A 20,373-nucleotide genomic window follows, 5' to 3' on the forward strand; every position below is an offset into this window, starting at 1 on the left:
TGTAACCCTCAATGTTAAAATGTTTTGCAACTGGTTGCTCCACTTTTTTTGTTAAGGTTGCTGATTTGTGGTTTCTGAAGCGTGTGAGTAGGTCAGTTGTGGTTTTTCCTGCATATTGGATATGATATCCTGGTCTTTTGCATTCAATGATGTAAATTATATTGCAGGACCTGCAGGTGATGTTCTGTTTGATGTAATATGTCCTGCCTGTCCTAGTGCTTGTAAAAGTAGCTGTCTCCCTGAGGTACACACAGGTGATACAGCGTTTGGAGTGACAAGGATGAGATCCAGGATTGGTGATAGGTGGCTTAAGTACAGCTATCACTAACAGTCTGTGCAAATTAGGAGGCTGGCGAAATGCTACAACAGGAGGCCTGCTGATGGCTCTAGCAAGATGTTCAGAGTTTGCCAGCAATGGGTAGCTCTCCTTGATTGCTCGGTGATAGGAGATGCTGGATGGAAATCTACCACAAATGGAATCCGTTGCTCTCTGCTCTTTGACACCTCATTATGATGGGGGAGGTTTTCTCTGGACAGAATGGAGGCTTGGTGGATGTTGCAATCAATAATATGTGGAGGATATCCTCTTAGAAGAAGGTGTTCTTTAAGTTCACTGATCCTTCTCTGGTATTTATTTTCAGTGTTGCAAATAAGTTTGATTCTCAGAGATAAGCTGTACACAATGTTTTTCTTTATATGCTTAGGATGGCAGGATTTCCAGTTTAAATAGGTGTGGGCATCAGTGGGTTTGCTGTAGAAATCAGTGGCTATTTTGTTGTTTTCAGTGGTGAGAAGGACATCCAGAAAAGGGACGTGTGGACTGTCATTTGTAGTATTAAATGTAAATTTAATAGATGGATGGATAATAATAATAATAATAATAATAATAATAATAATAATAATAAAATTTTATTTCTAGGCTGCCTATCTGGCCGAATTAACGGCCACTCTAGGCGGCGTACATAGACTAAAAGTTGATCTAATTTTTAAATTGTTCTAAACTCTCTTTACCATTTGTCCAGACCATAAAGATATCATCAGTGTATTGACACCATATAAGTGGTTTGTTGATGGCCTTTTTGAGGATCTCCTGTTCCAGTTTACTCATAAAGAGATTTGCATATGATGGAGCCATGCGAGTCCCCTTAGCTGTGCCTTGTAGTTGCAGGTAGTGTTCTCCATTGAATGTAAAGTTGTTGCAAGTCAGAACTAGTGTAGCTAAAGTTGTGAGAACCTCTGTTGGAGGATTGTTCGTATCTCTGGTGTTAAGGAACTCATTTAAAGCCTGAATCCCATCATTATGTGGTATATTGGTGTAAAGAGATGTGACATCTAAAGTAGCTAGTATATAAGTGTAGTGGCAAATTCAGAAGTGCAGGATCCCTTCATGATAGATAGATATATAAATCACATGATTGGTCAGCTTCAGTGTAAGGAGCATTTTTTCCTTTTCGTTCACAGTGGTCACAGTTCATGCATATGACATAAACCAGCCATCCTGTGCACAAGTTCATTGTTCAGCAGGATTAACCTCCAAAGTATATGGCTTTAAAAGTGGATGCATTCAGTCACTGAATTGTAATGGCTTTACTGATCAGTTCAGGCATATTCATATTATATAAGTGGATTTTTGAGCATCCATATGTTTCTGCATTTACCATTTTGCATGGTTGCAAATATTTGTATATCATTTAGAAATTTTATATTTTATATTAATTAAAGAGATAAGCATTAATCACAATCTGTGGCAATGTCCCTGCAAACCCAAATGAAAGAAAACAAAAACAAAACCCAGAATAATAGCATCTCTCAGGCTCTTCCCACCTTTTTTTTATGTTCACCTTAAGTGAATGATTAAAAGATAACCTGGGTTAACAGATTGTGAAAACACATTTGAGCACAGATGATGTGTGGCGTTTTGCTCTCCACTAGAGGAATCTATAGGATAGGTGCCTTCAAAAGTTAAAAGGACCCTTATATCATATGTGCTTAGGGATAGAGAAGCATAGGGGGAAAGACGAAATCAAGGCTAAATCTTTATGAGTTTAATTTGCATTTGAAACTCTGAGTGATGAACAATTCTCATACGGTTCATAAGAGGCACATTTTAGAAGCAATGAGTATTCTGGGTAGATTGGACCTGAGCTCTGGTTGACTGATGACTAGGTTATTATTTCAAAGCTTTTTTGTAAATGTGTGTGCTGCTAGACCATCCATCTGTTTTGCATCTATTTAACTGTGCTTTAAGAGGCTTAAACACTTTGTTGAATGAAGGGAGCCTCCGCACCACCTGTATTTTGAGGGCGTCTACAACTGCAGGTTACCTTTTTTACATTACACATGGATATAAATTCCCACCAAACTATATTTGTTATATTTTGTTATGATGAAACTTCCAAGGATTAGGCAAGCTGCTCTGATGTCAGTCATGGAATGCTCATAATCTAATCAGTTGCCATAAGGCAACTGAAGGGTCACTATCACTTAACTGATTGAAGTGAATGGCAAGCAGCAGTTAAGAGAGGCTGATTATTGCAAAGCTCAATTCAAAGAGGTCCCTGCATATAAAGAAGCTTAGCGTGTCAGTATATTTAAAGGAAAAGGGCAGTGGGACTAAAGCAAGGACCTAAGAGTAGAATAGATACTGTAGGACAGACAGAAGTCCAAGGAAGAAGAAAGAGATGGCATGATTTGAGGCAAAGAAGAGCTAATGTATGAGTAGGCTGCCAGAAGCTGCATGGTCATTATTGGGGCCCATACATAATACATAAGTGCAAAACAGTTCAAGGTTAAGCTGTTCTTAATTTGTTTCCAAAAGGTTGCAGATTTTTTTTTCACCAGAAAAGATCAGTATATTTTAGATGTCACAAAACTGCTAAACAGTTTGATGGCTCTCAGCTGAGCCAGTTTTGTATTATAAGCTTCTACCGCTATCCAGATGTTATCTAGCTTCACTAAAAGGTGAACATTACTACCCAGCTTAAGATGATCATCACAGAGGACTCCGTAAGGCATGCTTTGCACCAAACTCCATAGAAAAGGTCACCAATTCCAACTGGTTCTCACTTTTTCAGAAATCTCCATTTATTTGGCTCTGGGATGCTTTTTTATACTGAAATAGCAGCCATAGTCTCCACAGGGACTGAGCAATCAACCTGTTATTCATCACTTCCTAGCACAGGAACATCTTGCCCAGCACCTGGCAAGAACTAATAAATCCATGAGCAGCCAGACTTGGTCAAGATCTTGGGTAGCATTTATGAGGACCTCCAAGTGTCTGGAATATTGTGACTTTCTCAGAGAACTCTTAATATAATTTGTGCCAACAGGTCTTCACCCAGCTGAGATCCTGGTTGAATCTAGAGTTCTGCAACTAATAAGAATCTCTTCAATGTGTTCTTCATTCTGCTCAAAGTATCTCATTAGAAGAATTTCGTAGATTCTCCAAGGTTAGATTCAACATCAAACTCTAAAAAGTTGTTATATTGTTGTTGTTGATGATGATGATGATATTTCAGCAGCTTTTCACACATGACATCTCCTGACATAAGTTAAGCTACTACAATTCTCTACGGGCCAACCTTTAGTCTGGATGCTCTGAAAAATGTCATCTGTTTCACACTCTAAACACAGTGGGAGATCTGGCCTGTGCTGAGATGCACAGCTGCAGGGAAATTATATAGGCATGAGAATATAGTTTGTGAATTGTGCTGAGATTTGTTAGGAGACTCCTATTCCCATGATGGAGCTCCAGGGGACAGAGTGGTTTAACAGTCAGCTCTTCTTCCCAGAGAATTCTGGTGATTGTAGCTCTGTGAGGGAATAGAGTGTCTGCCAGCAACTCTCAGCACCCTTCACAAATTACACTTCCCAGGATTATTTGGGAGAAGCCATGACTGTTTAAAGTGGAATAAATGTCTGGTGTGGATGTGACCAGGGACAGCTTTGGTTTAAATTTAGGTGGGAGACTACATGTGCCTGCTGTAGAATAAAAAGGTGGGGGAAACCCTAAAAAATAATGGTAATGTTAACAATATTTTCCTTTTGGAAAGGAAATGGGTATTCCCTCTGTCAAGAGCCTGCCCTCCAATCTCCTCTCCTTCCTCCCTCCCTCCTCCTCCCCCTTTCCTTCCTCCTCCTTCCCTTCCTCCTCCCTGTTCACCCTCCCCCCTCCCCCATGGTCAGTTTCACCTACCCTAACTAAGCATGATTGCACAGGAGTAAATCCCATTGATCTCAATAAGCATGCAAATGATCAGCATACTTGCACAGGATCCCATTTACCTCCTGGATTAAAAAACAGAGAAATTTACTAATAGGCAAAAAACCATTACGGTTTAAGACTGTGCCTATACCAACAGATATTTCTATCAAACTTTAAAAAGCAGGGAAATTGGGCGTCTATAGCGAATGCGCCAGGGGAGCAGGACACCTCCTGAGATATTGTACTTCCCTACAAAATTATCAAAATGCAAACACAATTTGGTTTGATCTTTCACAGTCCAATCCACTTCCTATGTAGTTTGGAAGAATTTGGTAACGTGCCTCTGAGCTCAATTCCCCTGCTTTTTAAGCTTTGATAGAAATAGCTGTTAGCTTAGGTACATTCTTAAACCACAAGGGTTTTTTGCCTATTCGTGAATAGTCTGCCTCCTTGCAAACGGCAAGCTACTTACGACTTTCAGAGAGGAGACAGGAAAGCAACTTAATCAAGGGAACATGGAAAAATGCATGCAGATACATATCCCACACAGAATCCTGCTCCCTATTGGAAAGAACACGAAGTCCAGGACTTCCCTAAACTGGTGAGGCAGAATGCTTATATTCATTTCAGCCAAGGGGATTGTGAAGAATCACTGTATTTTTTATCTGTTTGTTTACAGTTGGTCATGCAAATGAATATTCTAAGTAGGCCAGAAGGCAAAGCTTGGCCTATTACTTTGTTTTGGATAGAAGACTGTTGTGGCTTGCCTTAGTAACAGTTACTAAGAGGAAGACACTTCAAGCAGACCATGTTAGCTTGTTTATGTATGAACTAAAATACAAAGTGGGTAAGTCAAAAGGTCCACAAATCTGGTTGGTGGTTAGAAGATCCATACAGTATAGAACCAATGGGTGGGGCCCCTGACTAGGGTAAGAACTTCATTGGTCAGAGGTTTTAGCCAAGGAAATGGCCAAATGAGCTCAGTTAAGGCAGTTGGGTGAGACACAGTTGGTGGTCAGTTGGAGAGAGCAGAGATCTCCGAGAGGACTGTGCTGTGTCAGGACATGAACATAGGAGCTGGTGGCTGAGAAGAACAAGCAGCCATGCTGAGAAGCAAAAGTTCAAGCCGTGCTTTGCACCAGCTGGTTTCAAGGAGAGGTCTGACCAAAGGGAATATCTTAGCAGGCACCCTTTTGAAACAGCTAAACTACCCTAGGTGCCAGAAGCAGCAGGGAACTCCTGAGGCAGAGGAAGACTAGTCTAGAGCATCTGTTCCTAGTTGTGATTGGCTGGGGAGGGGGAGGGGAAGAGAGGGAAATTTGGCACAGGAAATAGCAGAGGAAGGCACCCTTACAATAAGGATTCTGCTGCTATGCTTATTTAACCTCGAGTAACTAAGCACTGTATACCGAAATAATCTTTTGTTTTCCGAATTACAATATGCCATTCCCTTATGTAACTATTCGCTTGTTCATTTTATCAGTTTGTCTCGGGGAGCGGTGTCAGTCCATGCCTGCCATTTTGGTGGCACAGCCTAATGGTTTTATAGGTCACGCTGCAGAAACTGGCAGCAAATTCCATATGTTCAAGCCAGAAAGGGAACATCCAAAACATTTTTGTCACTTGGGTTGGCAAGTGGTGGGATAAGAAACACATTTTGTCAGAAGGGTTGTAGTAGCCTTCCTGTTGATAGGAGGGTGGGATCACACAAGTCTTCTTCAAGCATGAGAAAGGTGAGGTGGTGTGAGAGGCACCATCCTATTGTGGAAATATGTATATATATGCAGAGATCCTCAGCATCTGAACTGCATGTGTGCCAGTATGTGCATTTACCCAAGTCGCAGGCTTTTACCCTGCATTTCAATCACTGAGACTTAAGACTTAGTGAAATAAAAAAAGCTACTTTATTTATAGAAATACATAGCAGATAGGAAAGGCATACCCAGTTCTAAGTTGGAGGCGCAAAGCCTAGACGTGGGTATTGCCCTCATGGCTCAGGAGAGAGGGCAAAGACAAAGATGTCTCCTCTCTCCTTGGACAGTCGAAGAAAAAGCCGAAGGAAGGAGGGTCAGATAAGCTTCCCTGAGCATATCAGTTTACAACATAAGGAAGCTAGGTAGAGAACAGCACAGGTAAAGGTAGGCAAGCCTAGCCAGATGGAGGACCCTAACTCTATCTTCCTTCTGGAATACAAACAAAAGAACCCAAACAGGAGTTGCTTTTGCCCCACTTCCAACACATCCAACTCCGAACCTTTCCATATTCATCCACAAGGTCTGCTGAAGGAGGCCTGTGTGCTCACTTGAACCGTCTCCCCGGCATTAGGAACCCTGTGCTCTCAAGTGTCTCGATTGTGGGGAGGCTTGCAAAGTATGTTCAAGCAAGCATGCTTGCAAGACCCCTTCAGACCTTGCTATGTTTGTGGGAGTGGGGCCAGTTTACACATCCCTGTGCCTCCAATACGCTTTTACTTTTGTAATGTCTGAAGAGGGCTGTAAGAGAAGGCTCATAGCTCACTGATAGAGTACATGCTTTGCATGCAAGAGGTCCCAGGTCAATCCCTGGTGTCTCCAGGTGGAGCTGGGAAAGGCTCCTGCCCAAAATCCTGGAAAGATACTTTCAGTCAGTGCACATAACTCTGAGCTAGATGGACCATAGTCTGACTTAGGGAAATAAACTGCTTTATGCTATGTTCCCGTAGGTGTATAGTGTTCTAGTATATGCACTTTGAATTTACTACTTCATCTACTTCACATCTCCCTGACAAAACTGAACTGATGAAAAGCAAAGCCTGTGACAATGTTTTTCACAAACAAGTGTTGAAGAACACAATTATATTTTGCTGCACCATTCAAGAAAGATTTCAATGAGGCCACAGTGCCCTCTTGTGGATATAAATCATGTCTGTAAAACACAAACCAGAAGCCGAGGTTTGTCTTTTGGATGTTACATGGACACAAACTTTGCACAAGTCAGTGTCTTGCAGCTGAGCGTGAACTACCTCACTGTGTTTGAGCTTAGTCTATATTTGATCAAAGTCTCACACTTGTATATGTAAACATTCTTACAGATAAAATGTTTCACATTTCTAAAACATGGTGGCTCAAGTTTCGAGTCTTTAAAAGATGCCATCTCGTTTATTTAAAATACAGGGAAAGTACAAAGCTGCTCCTTTATATGCAACTCTTGGGGTTGATTTCAGGTCAGTTTTGCTCCCCCCTTCCCCCACCAACCTTATAGAAAATCTAGTACTGGAGAGTTTGACATTGCATATGAAGAAATTAGAAGATAGCAGGCATCTCTACCTTTACATATATTGCCACTGTGCATGTGTTTTGCAAACTCCTTAATGATAATTCTTGATGTGAGGTCTGTATCCAAATAGACTAGACCAGCCCTTCCCAACCTTTGGGTCCCCATATGTTGCTGGACCAACTCCCATCAGTCCCAGCCACCATAGCCAATGGTCAGGAATTATGAGAAGTCTAGTACAGCAATATCTGGGGACCCAAAGTTTGGAAAAGCCTGGGCTAGACTACATATGCAAAGGGTTTAATATCAATAGGGGTGTGCAAAAGATTCATATGAATCCTAAAACAAGAACCTCTCCCTCAGAAGGGGGCTACCATGTCTGGCAATTTCATCCAGTTCTGTAAAAAAAAAGTCTAGATTGCTCCTTTTTTGGGGGGGAAGGAGTAAATCAGATTTTAGAGGTGCCCAGTACAAAAACCCCATCTGGAAAACAAAATCTCTTCTCCCACAAAGTCTTCTAATTGCTTATTATTTTCTCTAAGACTTCAGAGAAGACAGACACCAAAGAGTTAAGAAATAGTCTTTTAATACAAATTATATGTAAAATCTACTCATTTTTAAATCTTTACATTTCTCAGAACATCTGATCCTTTATAAACATTAACTCCATTGCCCTATTAAATACATTTTGTAACAATGCCACATTAGGCTAGAAAAAAACACATATTGCACATTAAGGTGAGAAATTCAGTCTGGTTATAAGAATTGGCAAGTTATGCAAGCAATGCTTTAGACTTGGTCTTAACACTAATTTTGCAGCAGGACAAACTGGTCACTTTTTGTGTCTAAAGATATTTTACACAACAGTAATGGTAAACTTCAAATGTAGTTTAAGAAAAATTGGAAATTTCAAATCTTTTACTTGAAAATTTGATCTAGTCCCTTCATTACTCCATAGACAACTTTAGTGCAATCTCTATGTCAATGTCAAATGTCTGAGTGATCACAGCACATATTAGCACCCACGAGTGGCCTCAGACACCAGCCACTAAGGACAATTACAACCTCCTCAATATGAGTTTTTATCAGTACTGAAACAATCAAAATTCTGGCTGGATCACATGGAGAAACTGTACTACTTTTACTGGAAGTACAAGCGTACTAGAAGGACTCTAGTAGCCTGATTTTTTTTATTATTTAAAAAAGCTACTTTGCTCTTTTTAAAGAAACATCTAAAATGCATTACTTGGGGGAAAAAGCCAAACTGTAAGTCATCAATTGGACACTTAACATTTTAGTAGGCACAGACTTTCCCAAGTTGAGTAGCAAAACATGCAATTTCCATGGAAAAGGCTACATAGTCATAACCATTAACGTGGACATGCTGGGGAAGCACCCAGCAGATCCTATAATGCGCATGCACACACTTTGTGATAGCATGCTTTGTTGACAACATGATTATAAAAGTGGTAAACTGAACTGTTTTGGTTTGAATTTCTTGTCACATTAAGAGCTTATTATGGCCAGGATCCAAAGAACTATGAAATGAGTTCTGCAAACTCGAAGAGATGTTAGACCATTTTTTCCATATAAAAAAATGCTTTTGAAATATTCCATTTCAAAAACAGTGACTAGGGTGGAGAACAGCTGGTCAGAGTCGAGAAATTCATTGGGCTAGTAAAGCACATTGCATAAACAGTGGATCTATGGATCCCAGGCTATGTTTTTCCTCTTAAGTTGAAAACAACCTTCAGGTCATTTTGAAGCTTTCAGCTCTTTTGCTTCACATCTCCCCTCCTAAAGGTAATGTACTCATCTGAACTATGAACTATTAACATGTTTACTATTCTAAGATTAGCAGATTATGCATGTCCTAAACTGCTAGTCATTAGCCCATTCATTTTTATCACCTGTGATCCCCTCACATCTCACTCTGGAAATGTTGCTTGACCTCCAAGCCATATATTAGGTCAAACATTCTAGGTGTAATTTTGGAAGAAAAAGCAAGGCAATTAAGATCTAGCCTCACCTACAGAGGTATCATGGTTTTTATAGATTTTATATTCCAGAGGATTCTGATCTGTTAGCTCTCTCTCAGAAACGGCAACACTGAGAAAATAGGAAGGAAGGCTGTATAATAAAACAGAAAATTTTCTAGGCAAATAGAAGCCTACTTTGAGATCCCTGAGATTCATTTGTTTGCCAAAGAAATTAAGCAAGCCCTAATTATTTGATAAAGATTGTGTTAATTTGAAATTCATTTTATGAAAGCAAACATATGATGAACTGGATTGAATTTGGTTGTAAAACTGGTATGTACACATTACAGTTTAAGATTTGATCTAAGTTGTGTCTTATGCTTCTCAAAGAGGACAATGCTTATACATTTAAGTTGGGGGGGGTTTCTCTGATTCTAAATAGCAATAATCGTATGTCCATCTACTAACAATTCTCAAGCATGTTTAAATTATATTCTTGAAGGCAGGCAGGCAGATATTATTTCTACCCTCCCCACCATTTGGGGGACAGGAGAAGAGAGGCTTTATTTATTGGAAATGAGAAAGGCCTCAGCTTACAGCCATTTTGGTTGCCCAAAGGTGCTTCAACATTATGAATATTCTCGTCACAATTAAAATGGAAATCAAAGGCCAGAACATCTTTGAGGATCAGCTTCTCTCCACTTCCTCTGCTATATATATAAAAAAATACCTGCCCAGAGAAGGGGCAATAATCACCTGTAAATACTCAATTCACAGCTAGTGTGAAAGGGAGAGTGTGCAACCCTCAAATACTACTTGGGATATTAATCATTTACATTGTTTCAGTACAATAATTCTAAATGATTAAAAAAGGTTATTTATTTTGGAAAAGAAAGAGCTACAGCCCTTGGTTCTGTTCTGAATGATAAACTAAGAAGGCACAAGCTCCAAAAGTTTGCATATTAGAACTACAAGAAATGTAAATACTTAGATGTATTAATTCAGGTAGATCACTCAGAGAGGCACAAAGCAGAATATAAAGTGAAGAATGTTGAAAATGTTTTTAAATCAGCAATGCAAGGAATCAGATTAGTGGCTCTGTGCATTTACACCTACTAGAAGGCACCTTTTTAAAATAAATCATTTCAGAAACTAGTAAACTCCTTACGCCATAGAATGTGCAATTCAAATGAAGAACACTGTTTTCAACATCAGCCTAGATGTTAGTCTTGAACATAGTGAATACCTTGGATGGTATTACAACCAAATGCATTTCGATTATGACGTTTTCAGCAAGACATTTTGAGTAAACCAGAACCCATGGATGTTTTCCAACCTGAGCAATAATTATTATTTATTGCTAGTAAAATAAATATTTAAGTGAGAGAAATTGCACATTCCCTTTTCTTTTTCCCCACCCCACTTTTTAAAAGAAATATATGTTATATTGTAGGTTCTCTCCAACATTCTTATTCAGAAAATAACTAAGAGATGGGGCAGAACAGTGTATCTAGCGCAAGACACTTGCACCTCTTTTTAAAAAAATCAATCTTAGTCTATCAAGCCTTTATCAGAAATATTAACTTCAAAATTTTACACTTGAGGACTCAGCTTATATTATACTGAATATGCCACTTCTGACTATTTCAGTTATAACAACTGCAGTCTAGCATGGGGTCCTCTTTCCAACCTGAAACTAAATCCTTCATTACAATGAGTGGCTATTTAAATTCTTGCACCTGCTATAAGCTATGTAGCTCAAGAGAAACATCTTCAGAACAAGATGTAGCCTTGCTCTTTAAGGATTAATCCATATGAAAATTTCTTCAGATTAACCCCACCATCTGATCAATCTGTCTCATATAAACGCTCTTCAAAGGCAGCAAGTATCTCCTCTCATCTGGTACTCTGTTGCACTGTAAAAGAGAAGGAAACTGTTTTAATAGTTGAAGGCCTGAATAGCTAGATTCTTAGGGTTGAAACTTATATTGTTTTTAAGGGCATGATTCATGATGACATGCAGAACCAGCCAAAAAGAGGCCCAGTCTTAGAATTAGAAATGACATGCTCAAATACTGATTCCAATAGCAGAAATTGAATGTGCACACCTCTGAGTGTTAAGAACATCTGCATCCTTAAAAGACTGAGAAACACTCAGTACTGAAAAGTTTGCCTTTGAAGCTACCCATACTTCCGGCAACTTCCACAGGATAAGTACCATATCTCTATAAATTACTGCATTCCAGGGACATCAATCAACCCAGAATGATCTTGGTTTTGCACATACCTCATCCTTTCACCACTAGAAGGAAATAATGAGTGAACTTGGCTGTAATGCATCAAATACAGTGTTCATCCTGGCTACGTGAGCCAAAACTGAATTTTTTTCCTGACGCTTACATGGATAGCCAGGAGATTTCTACATGTATTTGATCATAGTTCAGCCAAATGGATGTTACTTTTTTTGGGGGGGGGAGGGGAAGGAGCATGCACACATCAGAGAATAATAGGTTGAGAGTCACTCTAGAAGGCAATGACTGAACAGGCTCTTGTATCCACACAGGTGCAGAGAGACTGGGAGTTAGGCCTCGTGGTGCTAGTCACAAAAATTCAAGGATGCAGAATTGTAGATAAAACAAGTTCAGGCAAGGACTAAGATATAGTGTGTAGAAAATTTTATGTTGAAATCTCAGTTTTTCCTGAGAATTTTGCTTTTTTCATCTGCTTATGCATATTGACCCTCAAGTAGAAAGATGAGCAACACATACTACTACTACCACCACCACCACCACCACCACCACCACCACCACCACCACCACCACCACCACCACGCCCTTCCTCCCAAAGGAGCCCAGGGCAGCAAACACATTAACAAAACAAAAAGCATACTAAAAACACTTAAAACCATTCTAAAATAGTTAGGGTTAAAAACATTCTAAAAACAGTTGCAGAGAGAAACATTCTTCTATCTAATGATTTGCAGGTTGCCAGGAACAGTCTCTTTCAGCCATCAAATGCCTAGGTGAACAGCAAGGTTTTCAAATTTTATGTATGTGAAACTACGTCTTGGAATAGCTGAAAACAGGTTGTCCGAGTACTCAAATTTGCTCCCAACATTTTCATACATTAAATATATCTTCAGGACCCTGTAGGCTGGAAGCTGACTGTGAAACGGCTTTCTGATCTTCTCCACCACTTCAAAATAGTTAATTATAAAATGTTATTTCCTATTCAGCAAAACAGACAGGGCCAGTAAAAAAAAACTATTGCAATTGCCAACATACTACATCTGAAGAGGATCCATTTGCTGAAAAACATGTTCTCTTCTGTTCAAGTCAGCACACATCATATTAATAAGTTAAAAATACTTGGGATTACTCTGCAACCTGTTTCCATCCCTTATTTCTGTAGGTAAAGTGGAACTGGTTTCAACTTACATTAGAAGTAGAATTGATTGCTCTAAGTTCATTTGGCTTTAGCTTTTCAGTCTTCTGTTCGTCAGGAAAAGTATCTTGCCATAGTGAAACACGAAGTCGCTTATCTAGTGATACTATATGCCCCTCTGTAGTAAACATATATCTATTGCCTGATTTGTGGACTGGGTTTTCTTCATCAAATAGCTGAAATAGGAAATGTATCATTAATGTTTCAAGTTTGGCATAGCATAACAGCAACACTGTACCACCACATATGCCCAATTAATACAGATCAGATGGCAGAATACTCTGCAGCAAAATGCCATAAAAATATTTTGAAAATACAAGAGTGCATTGCCTTACAGACTTGCCAGTACATCATATGTATTACAGACTTTGCCTGCCAATGCAATATATATCCACAGATAATTATAAAGCATCAAAAAACTATACCTATGAATAATCACAAAACTATACCTATGAATAATCACAAACAGGCCTACCACTTGTTGCTAGTTACAGTTCTAGTGAACAGCATGTTTTAAAAGAAAACGCCAAGGCTGACCACTGAAGATACATACCAAATACAAGTATTTACATGTTTCACTGAGAAAAAAGCTTTCCATCCGATCTTCTTTGGACTTCTCTATTACATGGTGCAGAGTAGCATAACCACATCTGAAAGGCAAATTTGATTCATTTTTTATCCCTTTTCTAGCCTCAACCATCTCTAGAGATGCCACAAATGCCTAAGCTAATCATTTTGCAGAGATCTTGCAAAACCTACTGCAATTCTTAGCTTTTCTCTAGTTACCTTTGAAGGTGCAATTCTGCACTGTCAGATAGGAGACTCAAGAGCAATAAACTTGTTCTACTACCTCACAGAAACGCAGTGCCTCTAAGAGTTGTTAGAACAAAGATGCCACAACAATCACTTTGTTTCTCTTTGGAATTCAAGCAAAGTGTGTGTGTGCGTGTGTGTAGATTTATATATATATATCACATGCACAGACGCCTAAAGCCATGGACACGCCCAGAAATTTGAACTCTCTTCACCTCATCCATGACATATGACTCCTCTGAAACTTTCCTCAGCTATAAGAGGCAGGAGAAGCCCACTGAGTAAGCCTCACCCCATAAGGGCTAATACCAAGCTCCTCTAGTACTCATTTCCAGGCTGTTTTTTTCCCCACCACGATCTACAGTGTCCCAGGGAATCGGCAGCAGTGTGGCAACTGAACACCTGAGGACTACAAACAGTTGTCCTCTCTACAACTCATGCATTTTGAATGCATTGTAAGCTGCTATCTCAAGCAATTTTGTTAGAAGACAAAATATAAATACTACAAATAAAGTGAGATTCACAGATTCAACTTGGGGGCTACTGTTGAACAGTAATTCACTAGTAACTAGTCTCCGTATTTTCAAGCAGCTAAGCACAACGATAATCTAAAAATGAGTTTGAAACTAACTTTGCTTTTGTGTATTTCTCCAGACTCTGAAGAATATCCATGCCTACATGAAGATAAAAAGGATTCTTTGTTGCCTAGATAAAGAAATAAATGTGAAGAAATTGAACACCATGCAAATAACAGCTAAAACATTTATAAAACTAAATAATTAAGCCTCTAAGTTAGTGATGAAATCAAATATGAAGCCAATTTTATCCTAGTTTGCTCTCATCAACAAGAATTTAAACAAGTTCCCCAAATTTGGATAGTAAACCACTCTGGCATATCAAATGTTAGTATTTGAGGAGGGGGGAAGAAGCCCTAGACCCTCTTTGGTGCACAAAAGAAAACTATTGGACCAAATTCTTGGGCTCCTGGTTGTCATATGCAAAAGGCAGAATCCAAAATGTAATTAAAATTGACTCCTGCTTAAATCAATTCCCGCTTAAATCAAGGACAGAAACAGATGCTGTTGGACTACAACTCCCATCAGACCCAGCCAACATGGCCACGGGTCAGTGATGATAGGAGTTTAATCCAATAATATCGGGAGGCCACAGGCTACTCTCTCCTGCCTTAAATAGTCTGAAAATGGAAACGGACTGCCTTCAAGTCGATCCCGACTTATGGAGACCTTATGAATAGGGTTTTCATGGTACTGAAATCTTTGAAAAAACTCTTGTCTGATTCACCACACCTTCATTCAATCAAACATTTCAGGAAGTGGTATCTACGGTCTGGTTTATCATGAATTTGAACACTTACCAAAGGTACAGAAAACAAAAAAACAAGAGGCCAGTCCTAAATTATGCAATTACATATTGGACAACATCTCTAAAGCGACAGCAATGGTTGAAAAGTGTCTTACTGAAGCAATAGGATACATTCCTTATTATAATGCTTTTTTTATTTAACTGTAATACCTGATAAAGAAGATATGTAGATTCTACTAACTCTGGCCTTAGGGGATAAAAGAGGACATCAGGTGCCTGTAACTGCCAGTTGTACCTCTCTGGAAGAGCTCCATATCGTTTCCAAATGGCATAATAAAATGCATGAAGGCAAATGGCATCTTCTACATCACCTATTAAAACCTGAAAAACAGCAACAATTGAAAAACCACATACCAGGAAGATAGCTCATCGATAACAAAACAGTAATATTACCGATTTCGTTCATATATGACTATCAGATTGCAGCATAGACTACATTATTCATTTATTACAAGTCACAGCCAGTTTCCCAGGCCAGAAAAGTACCGTACAATAAATTAGTTCTCAGAAACCCCACTCTAAAAGCGATGTAGCAAACGTTAACTCAGCAAAAGAACTCCGAGTTAACTTGCAACATATAAAACTACTGTGGCTACCTTCTGAATTGCAAATGATTATAAAAGCAGACTGGAAAAATCTACCAGGCACATTGTACAACAGCCCAACTTTTAATTGCACTGTTTAATACAGCTGATGCAACTCAGTTTAACATTCAATTAGCAGCTGAATTAGTACATACCTTTCATGGGGATAGAAAAGAAACATGTAGGATATTAATGCAGCTGTTAATGGTCAAGGAACCTTGATATCTGCCTCAACCCCCCCCCCTTTTTTGTTATTATCTTCTCTCTACAATTACAACCCAATATGCATTTTTTCAAAAGTGCTAAACAGCTGCCTGACAATTTAATCCTCTGGAAATAGGCATTGACTTTCTTACGGCCCATCCCCCAAGATGATACCAACAGTGGATACAACTTGTATCTATAGAATCTCTATGGCTATGTACATGCAATTTAAGTCCAATAGTTAGACTAATACCCAGACTTGCAAGTCAACTGTGCAGGTGCAAGACAGAATTCAGAAGTGGATAAATGGAGTCTTTACAAACATGCTAATTTTCCAGCAAGAACCAGCAAAACCTATTTTAAATTGGGATGTTGAGCTTCTAATGGAACACATATTTCAAGGTTTTCTAAGCTTTCTCCACCAAAGTGCAAATACCTGAAGTCCAGGAAAAAAAGCTTGAAGAGAATCAATCCATGTGTTCATCAACTGCCCACTAAACATATTTACATTAACATAGAGTGGTGGGTCCCCTTCACCTTCATTACAGACTTCTCTCCTAAGATGAATAAAAAACAAAGTTGGCTTCAAAATATGCTATATCAGGCTATTATTTATTTATCAAAAAGTATATACTGCTTGAGTGTGGAAAACCACTAAGTGGTTTACAAAACATTCTATCCTGCCCTTCCTCTCAAAGAAGTCCAGGATGGCAAACATCCAAAATACTACATATATGCTAGTTGTGCATACTGAAAACAAAGTTCAGTTTGGATCCTGTTTCAGCCTGGAGCCCCTTGGGTACAACCCACTTTGGCCTGGATCTGAAGCCTCATCTTGGAAAACTGGGGCTTCGCTTGGCCCCACTATAACCTTTTTTTTTTAACTTGTTGACAAAACTAGGTAATATTTGCAGGCATAGTTGCTTCTTCTAGGTGGATGAAACCTGCCCAATTTCAGACATATAAGTGCAGGACTTTTTGTGCAAGGGGACAGGGAGTCTTTAGTTTGGAGGAATAATTTAAAGGCTTGTGAAAGCTTTCTGAATATGCTACAGGGTTAACTCCTCTGACATCAGCCAATACAGGAGAACATAACAAAAAACTAAGTAGATGGTAATTTAGTATGAAGTTATATTGTTTAACAATAGCATAATAATTATAATTAATGTGATGTAGATTCAAGACAATTTTGAATTGGAACACTTTCTGGATTTTTTTCCTATACAAATTGGACGTATTTGCTCCTGGCAATTTGCTTTGGAAATTTTTCCGTTTGCATCAGAAACATTTCCAATGCCCTAGAGTGATCTAATTGAGCATGTTTTACTTATATTGAGAAAACAAAGCAAAATACATTTGAAACTGCCAACCTAGCCTAATACTGGGTTGTATTCAATGTAGGTCTAAGGCAAACGATCCATCAGCGCAAGGATTTCTCCTTGAGCAGAACACTTCCCTGGCATTTGATAGACTAAGTTGATGTTTGTAGTAGTGTGCTGCCAAAGCTCTCTGTGGCCATATGAGGGCGGTGGTTGTTTTATTATCTTGTATTTATGGTGTGGTATATTTATTTTTAACAATGCTGCAAGTTGGAGACCTTTGGGTAACAGGTGACTTAATATATTGAATAAACAAGAACGACATTCTTCCCCTCTCCTCCCACCATATGCCCCCTAAATCTGTTCTGGGGTTCCCCCAACCCTCCAGAGCAGAGATGGTACAGGGAATGCACGGGGGGGGTGTGGAAATTCCACTGCGCTAGTTCAAGAATTTAGTTAAATGCTGCCTACTCTATTTGTAATTAGCATTGATTTCATTGCACAACAGAAAAATAAAGCACTGGGAAATTTTCCACCCTACAACAGTGTTTTTACATAATGTCAGTATGTACAGGACTGTATGGAGTACAAGAGGACAGGGCCTGCCCAAAGAGCATATAAACAATGATTTTACATAGGGCAACTAAGAAAATGAAGCTAAGAGGAGACAGGGGTAAACAATTTCAGTTTTATATACTTAAAAATGTAGCAAAAGCTGTCTGTGCATGAGTGGATCAGACGTCCACTTACAAACAGGACTTCACTTTCCTCTCCTTTCCTCTGCAGGAAGGGGGACTCCTGGAGTAGATTTTCGGGGCATAAAGGGAGACAATAGGAAGGTGAAGTCCCAGTGCACAAGAATAAGTCCACTTGTACAATGCTGGATTCCACTCTTAGATTTAATTACAATTACAAGTGGGCATGGGGACTTAACAAAAAAACATGGGCTTGAGGGATTTGAAATAAGGCATTAAGGGTCAATTTGGTCTGTGGTAACAATCACAACTTCTAAAAGAACTTTACATCAGAGGAACCTACAATTCTTAAGGGAACTGATATTCCATGTTCTAACCACCCCAGGCAAGTTTTACATCCTCTTGAAACTTTTTTAATTTTTTTATTTATATCCCGCCCTTCCTCCCAGCAAGAGCCCAGGGCGGCAAACAAAAGCACTAAAAACACTTTACAACATCATAAAAACAGACTTTAAAATACATTAAAACAAAATATCTTTAAAAACATTTTTCAAAAAAAGCTTTGAAGACATCTTTAAAAGAGGTTTAAAACGTTTTTTTAAAAAAAGTTTAAAAACATATTAAAAAGCAATTCCGACACAGACACAGACTGGGATAAGGTCTCAACTTAAAAGGCTTGTTGAAAGAGGAAACTAGTACCATAAGCATCATACCCTCGCCTTAAGTAGTTCTGAATACTCTGATAAGCATCACTGAACATCTCTAGATCTTCTTTTTCTCCAAAGAGGATGTATGACTTCAAAAGATATTCATAGAAGGAGTCTAATCCTGCTCCCAAGCCACTCTGCTTTCCAACCCAGTGGCCAGTTTGAATATTCACAACATTGCCTATGAAGTAAACACAAAAATGATCCAAGGGTAGCTGCATATATTATTTCATTTATAGATTCCTTGGCTGACAATGCTCAAGACAGTTTAAAATTCCTGTATAACACAAAATAAGTTACAATAAAACCAATTAATCCATTTATTTTCCAATATATTGAAAGTCAGAGGATACTGATATAAAAGTCAGGCATTACACCCAATTCAAAAACATGTATGCAAAGCATTCAATATAATGAAAGCTTCCGAAGGACTGCACTAGATCCCTTTGCACTGTCTTCTAAAAAGAAAAAGGTGACTTGGGTGATGGAATATTCCCCAGTGCAACCTCTTAATATAAGAGCTATTTAAGGAGATTTTGAGCATGGACTCCCTATACTATTTCAAAAGGATTTTAGGGCATCTACAGGCATAGGGTTCATTAAAGTATGTGACACAAAGACGGTATAGGATTTTATTAAAAAAATCTAAAACTTTGAGAATTAGGCTTAGAAAACCAATGGTACAATTCAAAGAGAATTAGATGTATAGGATCCCATCTCAATGTCATCATGTAACTTTCTCATCATTTTATTTATTTATTATTTGATTTATATCCCGCCCTTCCTCCCAGTAGGAGTCCAAGGCAGCATCATGTATGCACATAGCTGCATTCTGCACTAGAAAAAGGGCAGGCTCTTCTGAAATATATTGCAGTAATATACCCATATTTGAGAATCTCTATAACACTGCTATCGTGCATTATTGTGTACATGACCATTCACTAAATTAGGGTTTCTTCATGTGTTTTGCAGCGTATTTCTTATCATGTGCACCTGCAGCAAGGATCACAGCTCCCTAACATGTCTATCTATGATGTAGCACACACACATACTTGTAGGAGAAACAATGGGTGCACATATTTTTTTAAAAAATGTGTAAAAGCAGCTGTTAATTTTGAGCTGTTTCACATGTTATGTTTTAAGGAATATACCCAAGCTAGAAGTGCATATTGATTTGATATGAGAATTAAGAACAAAATTTACTCCAAGAACAACATTTATTTAAAATGAGGTCACAACAGGGTTAGATAGGGCTAGAAGAGGGAGAATGGTGTTACACAAATATATTTTTAATAGAAAGCTAAACAATAAAATACATATGCAAAAGCAGTCTCAGTAGTGGATATACAGTACACCTCTTCCCCCCTGCAGTTTTTAGTTATGATCACAGGAACATTTCCACCCACTTTCTATGCACACACAATGTTACTATGTGGTCTTGAAAGAGCCATAGCACTAACCAGCTTGTAGCAGGGTGAACATTCATAAATAACTTACTTCAACAGATCTCTCTTTTGGGTGGCCTATACCGTTAACAGTATAATCAGAAAACTAGGACATAGCCTTTCTCACAGTAGCATTTCTTTTCAAAAGAGAGAAACACTGAATAAATGTTAGTGTAAGAGTGAATTTTAATGAGATTTGTTTAGAAAGATTTAATATACCCTTAGACTATCATCTTAGACCACAATATAGAGAGCCATTTATGCATGTTCCCTAAGCATGTAATAAAATCACTGCATAACAGAGTTAGCAGGTATCTTGGGAAGCGATACTGTCCAACCCCCTA

The 20,373-nt window shown here is 38.7% G+C and overlaps 1 protein-coding gene across 1 annotated transcript in view; it reads right to left on the reverse strand.

Moving 5' to 3' along the window:
• Nucleotides 1-8,045: 8,045 nt before the first annotated feature.
• Nucleotides 8,046-20,373, reverse strand: part of EDEM1 (ER degradation enhancing alpha-mannosidase like protein 1) — a 30,071-nt gene continuing 17,743 nt past the window's right edge. Inside the window, exons 6-12 of the mRNA XM_061618544.1 lie at nt 18,591-18,765; nt 16,300-16,420; nt 15,226-15,396; nt 14,324-14,397; nt 13,433-13,529; nt 12,873-13,055; nt 8,046-11,351 (exon numbers count right to left, since the gene is read on the reverse strand). Coding sequence (XP_061474528.1) covers nt 11,262-11,351; nt 12,873-13,055; nt 13,433-13,529; nt 14,324-14,397; nt 15,226-15,396; nt 16,300-16,420; nt 18,591-18,765 — 911 coding nt within the window. The 3' untranslated portion in view covers nt 8,046-11,261. The remainder of the gene's footprint in view (nt 11,352-12,872; nt 13,056-13,432; nt 13,530-14,323; nt 14,398-15,225; nt 15,397-16,299; nt 16,421-18,590; nt 18,766-20,373) is intronic.

This window comes from Rhineura floridana, chromosome 3, assembly GCF_030035675.1.
Source record: "Rhineura floridana isolate rRhiFlo1 chromosome 3, rRhiFlo1.hap2, whole genome shotgun sequence".
Taxonomy (NCBI): domain Eukaryota; kingdom Metazoa; phylum Chordata; class Lepidosauria; order Squamata; family Rhineuridae; genus Rhineura; species Rhineura floridana.